Below are 11,995 nucleotides of genomic sequence, written 5' to 3' on the forward strand. Positions count from 1 at the left end.
ACTATATTACGTTATTCTGATTGGCTAACTGTACATCACGTGTTATTCCTTAAGCAGAGTATCACACACTAAAACTTTTCATTCATGATGACACGAGGTCCCACAATAAAGTGCACTGGTATATGAAATAAAAACTTGATAAAAGGCGTGTTTTCATGATCCTATAGGTAAAAATGTAATTATAAGTATTGAATGCTTTTTTTTGTAACTTTATAGGGTTGTAAAAGCGTTTACCGTGCGCTCATTTTTAGTATGAAGCGCTTCTATGTACTTCGGTCAACGCTTTTACACCCCAATAAATTTACAAAAAAGAGCATTCAATTCTTAAATAAAAAAAACTACCTCGACCATAAACGTTAACCTGAAGCGGGACACATGGACGAACGAACGGACGGACGGACGGACGAATACACAGACAAGAAAACATAATACCCATTAATGGAGCATAAAAACGTTTTAAACAATTTAAATTGAACTACTGATGTGTCGTAGATTTCACAATTCTCGATAATAACTCTGTCATGTGTTCAGGTAGCAATTTAGTAAATAGACAATAATAGTGCATTGAGTTGACATATCAACGATATAAGGATGAGGCTTAGAAACGGGGAAATGCGAGGCTGTGCCGAGCTATTTTCCCGTTTCGGGCCGAATATCTGGTCAGTGACTGTATATGACATAGAAATATACAGTCAACGCATTTTGACTGCTCAAATAGAACGAGTGCAGTATAAATAACTATACTAGTCATCACAAGAAACGATACAATGCTATGCATTTTCCATATATAATGAAGTTTGATTCACTGTACCAAGGTAATGGTTGCCTAATAAGTTTAATATCTACAGACTGCTATTGTCTCATCAAAACCACGTGCACTGATCTCAGGCAAATACCGAACTTTTTGATTTTTGTAATTTCAAAAATCATATTTCACCAAACAATTTAAAATATTATAAAACTTCAAACTTTAAAGATGAAAATAGTCTGCTTAAATTTTTGAATCAGGCCTTTGAAGATATTTGAATACTTTAATCTCATCTTAGAAATTAAATATCGACTTTTGTTATCAGTTTCCGCAAAAAAAATTGACCTCTTTGTTCAATAACACGTTTTTTTTCTATCTTTCCAATATTGTCAAATTCTTTTAATCATATGTAATGTATTTGCTTTGCAAATGAATATTTTTTACTGGATAATGAAACAGTTTGTCCTATTTATCATATATTATGATAAATTCGATCTCAAATTGTATATGTTTTCTCATGTAACACATATTTTGTGTCTGAGTGTAAATAAAGTATTAAATTGTTAACTAGTACAAAATGTATATGTAAATAGCACGATAGCACATTAAAGACATTGCGTGTAGATTCTATCTCTCTTCGCACTTTTCTTCTGTATCTAAAAATAAGCTTTCATCGTTGTATTCGTCAATGTGTAAATGGATACAATCTACAAAAATCTTTTCACACATACACACATCCCAATGACAACTGTCTTTTTCGTCTGAAAAAAAACCAAACAAGAATGCGTCACTCATACTTTCATTTTATATGTTAAATCGACCGTGATATTGGGGTCAAAACTCTATTTTGGCTTTTAAATTAGAAAGATCATAAAAAATTATCATAGGGAACATGTGTACTAATTTTCAAATCGATTGGACTTCAACTTCATCAAAAACTACCTTGACCAAAACCTTTAACCTGAAGCGGGACAGACGGACGAACGAACGAACGGACGCACAGACCGAACACCATAATGTTCCTAAAAGATCATAATGTAAACGCCCAGTTTTTTCAAATTTTTAAATAGCTTCCATACGTTTTAAAGCTTTTTACTGGATATCCGTATTCTAATTTTATTCTTAAACAAACATGTATATAGTGTTACATTATGAACTGGTACATAAAGGGTCCGACTGAATATGTTGTCGGGGGATTCGGTGGTCGATTGGTCTAAGTAGTTCAACTACTATTATACCAGCAGCTTGTCGACAATAAGGTTGTGGGTTCGAAGTCTGAACGTGGCAGATGCGTTTGACTCTAATCTTAATTGACTAGGATTGTCAGTTTTTCTGTCTATGGTATATGGGTTTCTCTGGTCTTCCTCTAAAAATAACTAACCCCATGATATAAAGCCGAAAGTAGCGTTAAACACCAACATGTATATATGTATATAATTCAATATATCCCATTTAAATGCATTCTTCGGATTTTGTATCTAATATTTGTCACTGGTCGGTTAGCAATCCCTAATAAAACAATCCACTCATCAAAAAATGCAATAGGGCAAACCAGGTTTTTTTTTTATTTTCGTTGTGTCCTGTTTGTTTTTCAAAGGCAACTATAAAGCAGTGTAAAAACAGAGGACAAACACGCAAATTTACTGAAAAAAGTAAAATCACAAAAATACTGAACTCAGAGGAAAATCAATTTGAAAAGTCCATAATCACATGGCAAAATCAAAAAACAAAACGCATCAAAAACGAATGGACAAGAACTGTCATATTCCTGACTTGGTACAGGCATTTTCAAATGTAGAAAATGGTGGATTAAACCTGGTTCTATAGCGCTAACCCTATCACTTTAATAACAGTCTCATCAAATTCCGCTACATTTACATGATGCGCCAAACATATCATATACCTAGAAACAATCTTTTGTTTAAACAAGAAGACCATTATTTTTTTTTCAACTGTTTTAGGGAATACTAGTAGTATGACTCATTTCAGATATTGATGTATACTCAAGGTTGCAATTCTGTAAATAAAGACAATGTAATTTCCCATAGGAACTCCCTTTGCGGCTAAAACTGTGCCACTTTTAAGGTGGTACCTAACACTACAGGGAGATACAACTGTAACTCTGTAAAGTCAGCTAAACGTTTTAATTACGCTGTGTTGTAAAGGGAATATTAAGCTTCTCAGTGATCAAAATTGGCGTTTGTCAAACTGCTATATAACCAGTGTATTTTTTCTGATAAAATGGTTGGTTCAAAATGTTAGAAATTCTTATATTTTTGTTAAAGGGTCAAAGTAAATACTTTGTCAAAATTTTATGAAAATTAAACGAGCCAAATTAATTTTAATGAAAGTGTTGGGTACCACCTTAATATGAAGTTCTGTGAAAAATTATATCCCAGAACGGAAAGTTGATCTACACTACTATATTATTCAACACTATTTTATTTAAAGATAAAAAAATATATAGAGCTGTGCAGTGTGGCATATTTTCAACATTTATATGCCCTGAATTTCTAAAAGTTTAAACTTATACTAAAATTCTATACTACCACTACCTTCTATTTTTGTAGACTTACTAAGAATTAAATTTTAGGCGCTACCATATTTTTCTATACCGGTAACATTCCCAAGTTGTGTCTCTATGAGATGAAACACAGAGATCATATCTGGGAATCAGTACGTTAAAAAATTTATATATCTATGGATATTATATATCTTCCCAAAAGAGGCGGTATTTAAATTGCAAAAGTGAAAAAGACAACATTGACATTATACATGTTTGACTTGCAGATATCAAAGATGTGAAATTGCTTCTTCGTATGATCATTGAAAAGAGATGATTGACATTAAGACAACATTCAAAACTCCGTGGACAAAACAAACCTTGACAAAAAGTTAAACAAGATCACAAACGATACAAAGTACTACTAAAGTGTCAATCAATACCAAATAACACAACAAAAGACTGTATACTACCTCCTTTTAAAGTAGCCTAGTTCTACAGACAGATAGATTGGTTATCTGTCGGACTAGTCTACTCTTAAAGAAGGGTAGTTTAACTAACCTTACACTGACTTCACGGTTCAGCTAACAAGCAAGCTAACCAAAGAAATTACCTTTGCCTACAAACTCAATGCAATCGGCTGTAACATTTAGATGCTGTCTTTTACAAGGACCATTATACCTCAAGAACGGTAAAAGTTAAAATCACCAATATTAGACTTTGACCTCCATTTTGCCACCAGTAACAACATATTAAAACGGTTCAATGGTTCATGAGTAAATGCACGGGCACCGTTTGGCAGACGCCCACTAGCCCGCCGGAACATCCCCATCGGAAATCCGGTTAAAATATGTTTTTGTACTGAAAAACTTATACATTTGTAATTAATTATATTAATCGTACCTTTACATTCTACTCTGTTTTTCCCTGTTACGTTAGAAATAATATAATCATAAGGCGTCCATTTAGGATGAAACCAGCATTTGTTTTCCTCTTCTACCATGGTGTAGCAAGCGTCGTGGACTTGACAGCAACTATAAATAAAAAATAACACGATACTGGTACATGTATCATGGTAACAGGGTATTGCAACATTTATATCATTTTTCCTTTTTTCTATACTTTTTAATAGGGGAGGGGGGGGGGGGTATCGGTTGAAGGACCCAATAAAGATCCGTCGTTTAATTGATAAATTTAATAACAATTACTGTTACCTTGGCAATATGTTGGGTTTGAATATATTCAAAAAATCTGTAATTACAGTATACTACGTAGTACAAAGGGACTTGCTTAAAATGAATCTGAATTAATAGCAGACCTTATGATAATTTTTAAAGATTTCATGTATTTCTTTCCGCACGGGAAGCTCAAATAAAAAAAATAAAAAATATTTGTTTTTTCAAGTTTGGCTGTACCTGTAGAATTCTTATTACAAACGAAATGTCACATGTACCCGGTGAATAAAACCTATACATTTCTATTGGATATATCTAATTTAGGGATTGTTTTCAATATATTTTTCAATCAATGACATTAAGGGATTGGGGCATGTGTCCTGGTATTTTAAATAATTTCGACGTCTTTAAAATTTTAAGACGTCCAATCTGTGTAGTATATCTATTTGGATCCATCTGATGAGTAAGGCCTTTTTCAACTGATTTTTATAGTTCGTTCTTATGTCGTAATGTTACACCACTGTCCCATGTTAGGGGAAAGGTTGGGATCCTGCTAACATGAATAACCCCTCACATTCTGTATATATGTGCCTGTCCCAAGTAAGGAGCCTGTCATTCGGTGGTTGTCGTTTGTTGCTGTGTTACATATTTGTTTTTCGTTCATTTTTGTACAAAAAATTAGGCCGTTAGTTTTCTCGTTTGAATTGTTTTACATTTGTCATTTCGGGGCATTTTAAAGTTGACTATGCGTTATGGGCTTTGCTTATTGTTGAAGGCTGTACGGTGACCTATAGTTGTTAATTTCTGTGTCATTTGGTATCTAGTGGAGAGTTGTCTCATTGGCAAGTATACCACATCTTCTTTTTTATAATAATATTTATTTTAACTAGTAGTATCCTGGAAACAGATTCTACGCTGAACAAAAATAAACGTCTTAGCAAGGCTATTACTTTAGGAATATAGAAAAAAATATGTAATTGTTGGGTGGATATTTTAAAAAAATGTTGAGATATTGAACGATTTACTTTGTGAAGGAATAGACCATAGCCCTCAGGAGCAAATCCTTATCATTGGTTGTTTAGAAAAGTCTTTCATTGACGATCAAGTATATACGGTTTCGATGTGGATATGTGGAAATATCAATTATTTGACCTTGAAGGTCGAATGTCATATTCATTTATACGCGACAATTCAGCTTAAGATACTATACCAATTAGTTAAATATCAATTCGAAAGAACCTATGTCAGTAAGTAATTATTGGCACAATGTCAAAAGGGCAATCAGTTTTTATTTATAAATGTTTATTGACATATATATACACAATTATACACTTAGCTAAATGTTTTTAAGCAATATTAATTTTAAAAAATCATTATGAACAATTATCTTTCATAAATATCGTATTCAATCCGAAACCACACTAACTGTGATGTCAGATCATTGAACAAATGATTTCCCAAATTTAAGGTAGATTCATGGTATACCGCCATCTTAGATTGTACAATCCCAGTACAAAAATGGTCTAGTTATTTGACGGAATCTGCAAATTTGGAGACATATTTGCCATTTATTTGATAGACTATTTACTTCTAAAAAGAAAACTTGGTGATTTATTGTATAACTTAAAATATTTAACCAAAAATTAAATTTTGTGTTTTTAGAATAAATTTTTACAAATAAGCTATTTAAGGGGAGATAACTCTTTTAGTAAAAAATATATACTGGACTGATAGGGAAATTTTAGATTTTTACTTGTAGCAAGAAAACAAGTTCGGTGACACATTTTTTCTTTTTGTTTTCATAAAACATATTATAAAACCTATCTTCTCACAATTTATTTCAAGATTCTATCTCACAGATTTTTTTTATGCACACAAATGTGTTTTTTTCATGAACAATCTAACCAAATTTAAGCAGTTTTCAACGACTCATAACTTGGAAAATAGCACGGTGACCCATACTTTTTATTATATTTTTGAAAAAAGCATAGTAAAATGTTCATTTTGGCAAAGTATTAGAAAATTCTATTTTAGAAATATATACCTATGATCTACCTTAATTGATAATATGATATGTCCATCCAAATGAATGATGGTCGCACACTGATACAAGTATTGTAATTTCAAAAAATCTAGCACTAAAGATTTAAATGTAAACCCTCTCAGGCTTGGTGTTAACGGTATCCCCAGCATTGGATTGTTGAATTTTTGTTTTCAGTACGTCCAGTGGCAATTAGTTCGTGCATATGTAGAACGATAACACATTAAAAAAATGGGTTCTGTTCAATTTAGTCCTGGTATCTACGATGAGTTTATTCACTGGACAAACTGGGTTGTAAGATTAGAAATCCAAAATTGACCAAGAGGAAAGAAGGTAATAGGGGTAGATATTTTGACTTCAAAGAAACAACACACAGACCAATCAAAGAGTCGGACATGACATTTTTTTCCCCTATTTCGATTCGACGAGTCTGCGTATTTATACATCCCGCATTTCATGTTATTTAGTACTGGATTAGATTACTCTTGTTGACAAAACTTGAAGTTCCAGTTTTTTTAAATCGGGCGATAAAATGATACCGAGAATAGTAATAATGAATGTGTCAAAAGGACAACAACCCGACCAAGGAGCAGAAAACAGCACAAGGCCTCAAATGAATCTTAAACACATTGAGAAGAACCCCGCACCTTGAAATTATGAATATATATAAAGGATGTGTATAACATTCGGATATCTTAAATGTGTATCCATTATTGGTGACTCATGATGTTAAACTTACTTGTCGATCGTGTCAACTGATTCACCATGACCCCGATATCCACAAAAACAGCCATAGTCAAAGAGAAAAAGGGAATTACCCAATCCAAAAATAGACAACATCTGATACGTAAAATTCCACCAAGCTTTCTTTTGGATTGTACCCCGTTTTTCGTGTCTTTCTGAAATAAAGTAATTAATATATTAGCATATACATGGACATACACGTTACATGCAATTCTCAGTTACTTTACTGATTCAAGGCATGTAAAAACTTAATTAACTCTTTATCATACATGTCATAGGACTTTTTGTATTGGAAAATTTCGCCGTTTGAAATTTAAATGACAATTATTGAACGTTTCGTTGTTCTAATTTCATCGGTTGAATGATACATTTTTGTGTATTTTTTAAGTAATCAGTTTTATTAACTATCATCATAAATTTAGCATTTTCATCAAGTAGAATATTTGTCATACAATCTGTAAAACAACTAATTCTTAGTCTAGCTGACTTTAACTTAGACAGAGTGGTGAAAATTCTCCGTAAACTGATCTGTGCTGAGGAAATGTACTTTTAGAATAAGTGATGAACACGGTATATTTAAAACTTCATACAAAAACATTAGATATAAAACATTTTACTCCAATTCTCCGGCTATGTATACAAAATTGTATGGCTAAACTCATGTAGTAATACATGATAGATCGGTTACAAGCACTATGTATACCATAGTTTTTACGAGTTAACAAAATTTAAACAAACGAATCCTAAGTAAGAGACATGGTATATAAAATTTGTAATATAAATAAAATGATTGACAGCTTAAACTAGCATAAGAAATTAATTGATCACGTTACCATTTTATGCAATGAGATAAAAGCTCGCGCAAATCAGATGTGCGCCCCGTGTTTGATCGTCTGGCTGCGTTGTTCATTATTTAGAAAGTATAGAAAATGCGTTCAAGTGAAGTTCTTTGAAATAATTTATACATTATAAATAGTCTTCTTTTTTTTCAATGGTAAACAATGATCGTGTTTAGTCATGACATCTTCAGTGCAAGAGGCTTACCTGCGGGATTTGAAATCACAATGATGAACAAAGCACATGCTGCCATATACTGAAATACAAAATAGTTAATTACGGTCTGGAATCCTAACACAATAGTCGCAATACTGTAAGCGGACTTCCGGTTCCATACCCGTTGCCAGGGGGGTTCGGACCAACCACCCTTGAAAACAAATAAGCACTGTTAAAGTCAATGTTTTGTTCGAATTGTGACTGTTAAAGTCGAGTTTGTGCGTCCAAATACACACCCCCCCCCCCTTTCCACCTTGGACATTCCTGGCTACGGGCCTGGGATTCGAATATAGAATGTACATTTGAATTGAAGCTTGCAAAATGGAAAATATTTCATCAGGATTCTATTTCAGGTTTTACGGTGTTAATCACTGCACACTGGTCAGGTTGGTATAACAATTACTAGATTGAACTGCAGTAATTCGTTCATAACTAAGTAATGTATTATTTAATAATTGTTTATCTATAATTTATGTTTAGTACATGTACAAAATACGGGAGGCTAGTCTAATACAAGACAAAGACACACACTAAAAAGGAGGCAAGTATCGTTATTCGGTAATAACAAGGATACATTATACAGTTAAGAATTCAAACGGGAATATTTTGTCAGACAGACAACCCGATCAAAGAAAAGAACACAAACCAATGGCTCTTCAACACACGGGGGAAATCTCGCACTCGGAGGTGGGCTTCGACTGGTCCTTTTACAAAAAATGTGTACTAGTTTAGAGAAAATTGACGTCACTCTTTAACTCCGAAACATAAATGAACCAAATAAAAAACAAACATAATATAAGACTAAAAAATAACAGAGGAAGTTGCACATAAATTTGGTGTTAATAATATTGTATTATGAAAATATTAACACAAACTTTACAATAGGAAAGTTTTATAAGGATTGGAAGTGACCATAACAACTGGGTTTATCAACCAAATAAAATGATTAATTAAAAGTATTAAATAGGAAAATGTTACAGAATAATAAGGTATCAAGTATCATAATATATACTTACACGCAAGAAAATCATGATTGATTCTGAAAAAGAAGAGAAATTGTTTTGAGCATAATTATCAATAAAAATTAGTATTGAAACAGGGAATGCGTAAAATAAATAACAACCCGACAAGAAGCAGAAAACAGTTAAAGGCCTCCACTGAGTATTCAACACAACGAGAAAATCCGTAGGTCAGCTTCATTTTTGAAAATTTGCTTTAACCTGCCACGAATTTATTAACCGGTCATTATTAAAAAAATTCCTCTGACGTCAGTAGTTTTATTTTTTTATAAATATATTTTTGTTTTGTCATTTTGTGTATGTTGTGAAACCCTTTACCACAAATTTATCGGCAACTTTCACAATCGCCCAAACACATGCTTCCTGTCACTACACCGATTGTGACGCTTTGCAACTTTACCTTTTTTTCATGTATACCACACACGTTCGGTACTTCTCGGACATTTAATCTAGCCTGGCATCCTGACCCAATCTAATACTTCGTCGATAGGCTAGAGTAATGAGCCAGGAAACATAGGCTAATATTACATACCGATTAGTAAATTAGTAATTGTAACGTTTTAGTGATAATTACCTTATGATGACAGCTACTTGTATTAATTTCCTCAACGTTTGAAATGAAGTAGCGAAAATAACTAATTTGCACTACCACTTTCGATGCAATTTTGAAATTCAAAATTATAAATTCTGAGCCAAAGAGTTTAAGATATGATAAGATGTACTTAAAACATAATAAGTTCACCACATGGTATCAAATCTAACCTTTTACATTTATGTTATTTATATATCTATATAATATATATTTATCACTCATGCATATTTTGTTTATTTAAAAATTTGATTTGGGTTTAAACGAAATTTCTTCGTACGTTCAACTATTTACTTCAAAGAATGTTGACGTGTGTTTCGATTCGGTTCTTTAACGACATTTATTTCATCGTACATTCAACTTTTAAATTCAAGAGACGTTTAATTTCTTACTAAATGATACAGTGTTTGAACTTATTGAAACAACTGCGTAGATATATATTAAACCTTTACATGTTGTATAACTAGAATATTTAATGTCAGTTGCAAATGTTGAGGTTTTACAAAAAAAGACATTTTATAAAACTTTGTCAAATACTTCACAGGAAAAAAAGTAGGAAGATAAATAAAAGATTTACATTATTCTACAATTACGGCATGTTTTTTTTTGTTTTATCCCATAACACATGAAAACAGTTACAAGCAACACCGCATCACAGAACGCTCACAAAATATATTTTAGATTCGGCTCAACGCACTGTAACCTGATATTTTGAATTTATTTATCTTACGGTAATATTATTTTCTGTACGTCACAGTATATTTCATATATACAACTACAATATAAACAGTAAACGACCATCAGTAATGCTCAGAACAATGCCCGCCCCAAGGAATATGATTATTTATATGTGGATTTTAGAAAAAGATAAATATTGATGTGTACTGTAGTTATTGTTAATTTGTTCTGGTTCTGAACTTCCATGAACTATTTGCCACTGGGGGTTAAGTAACCAACTGTCAATCATCAGAACAATACATGCACAGGTGTACATTTACAATGACCACCATATTTAAGTCTTACTAAATTTAATCATAAATATGCAAATGGATATTATCCGAAAAATACCCGATGCAATGATACTTTGCAACAGCCTTACATTCTATGTATTCGATGGAGTGTTCTTATTGATCTCTCCTTTAACAAAGTTATACAGTAGTGTAAACTCTTTTTGGCCATGCTATTACAACAAAAACGGACATTTACAGACAATTTTAACAGCTCCAGGCCACCAATACTTAATGCTGCATACTTGGGGTATGAAGGGAAAGAGAGGCGTAAGATACAAAAAGAACATCCATATTTATACGCGCGTTATAAGTTGAAAATAAACTGATAACGCCATGGCAAAAACAAATTACGAAAAAAAAAAAAACACCAAAAAGACAGACAACAGTATACCAAATACAACATACAATACTCAAGACTGAGCAACACGAACCACATAAAAAAACTAGAGACCTTTCCTATTTTTAAGCATGTACATGTAGTTCGATGCCGCTATGTTTCGAGCCAATGTCCTCCCAATGAAGAAGTTTGCACCAAGCAGACCAATGATGTTCCTGATTATCTTACTATTAAAGTTATATTTTATCTGTTAAAGGATAATAAAAAAAATATTTTCTTAATTTACTTTTAAATTAAAAAATTAGAAAATTAATAGTACTATATTCCAGTATAATTTACATACCTTTAATGTGACAGGACACTACTTGCTGCAATGGTTTATGGCAACAATCTGAGCGAGTTTGGTTTTCGTCAGTTTACGTCGATCTGTGTTCGTTTCATCAAATTTCACCCACATCAATATATCAAGACAAGACTTGCATAATTGTTATGTTTTTAATATATTTTATCAAACGAAATGCTAGCAAAATTCTTATGAATTGTTACGATGAATCTTCACGTATCACTTAACAAAGGTGTAATATTCATAATTGTTCGTAATCAACATGAAAAAATGCTATTAAGTAAAGTCTTATTCAATAGAATTAATACCTGTAAACAACCATTAAATCGTCATCTATCAGATTCACGTTAATACTTATACAATTAAACGATGATTTGGTTAAATTTAAAGTTTTAATACTAAGGTAGGCGAGTGATGTTCTTGATCTTGGACA

At 32.3% G+C, this 11,995-nt stretch overlaps 1 protein-coding gene across 2 annotated transcripts; it reads right to left on the reverse strand.

The window, feature by feature from the left end:
* Window positions 1-818: 818 nt before the first annotated feature.
* LOC139482014 (acidic phospholipase A2 2-like) lies at window positions 819-11,726 on the reverse strand. 2 transcript variants are annotated; one of them, XM_071265650.1, is made up of 6 exons: window positions 11,563-11,726; window positions 9,281-9,303; window positions 8,256-8,304; window positions 7,207-7,366; window positions 4,155-4,285; window positions 819-1,509 (listed from the first exon to the last, which is right to left on the reverse strand). In XM_071265650.1, exons 2-6 carry the CDS (start codon window positions 9,293-9,295, stop codon window positions 1,376-1,378), a joined length of 489 nt encoding a protein of 162 aa, XP_071121751.1. In that variant the 5' UTR covers window positions 9,296-9,303; window positions 11,563-11,726; the 3' UTR covers window positions 819-1,375. The 2 variants fall into 2 exon arrangements, with proteins under 2 accessions (XP_071121751.1, XP_071121752.1); XM_071265651.1 differs by lacking the exon at window positions 11,563-11,726 and adding an exon at window positions 9,858-9,966.
* Between the last annotated feature and the right edge of the window lie 269 nt (window positions 11,727-11,995).

Source organism: Mytilus edulis, chromosome 7 (genome assembly GCF_963676685.1).
Source record: "Mytilus edulis chromosome 7, xbMytEdul2.2, whole genome shotgun sequence".
Classification (NCBI taxonomy): Eukaryota; Metazoa; Mollusca; class Bivalvia; order Mytilida; family Mytilidae; genus Mytilus; species Mytilus edulis.

Excerpts from the sequence above, each read along its gene's own strand:
- LOC139482014 (XM_071265650.1), bottom strand. Across the intron at positions 7,367-8,255 it reads TGTGATTTCAAATCCCGCAG|AAAGACACGAAAAACGGGGT; the intron begins GTAAGCCTCTTG and ends ACTTTATTTCAG. Across the intron at positions 1,510-4,154 it reads AAACAGAGTAGAATGTAAAG|ACGAAAAAGACAGTTGTCAT; the intron begins GTACGATTAATA and ends GTTTTTTTTCAG.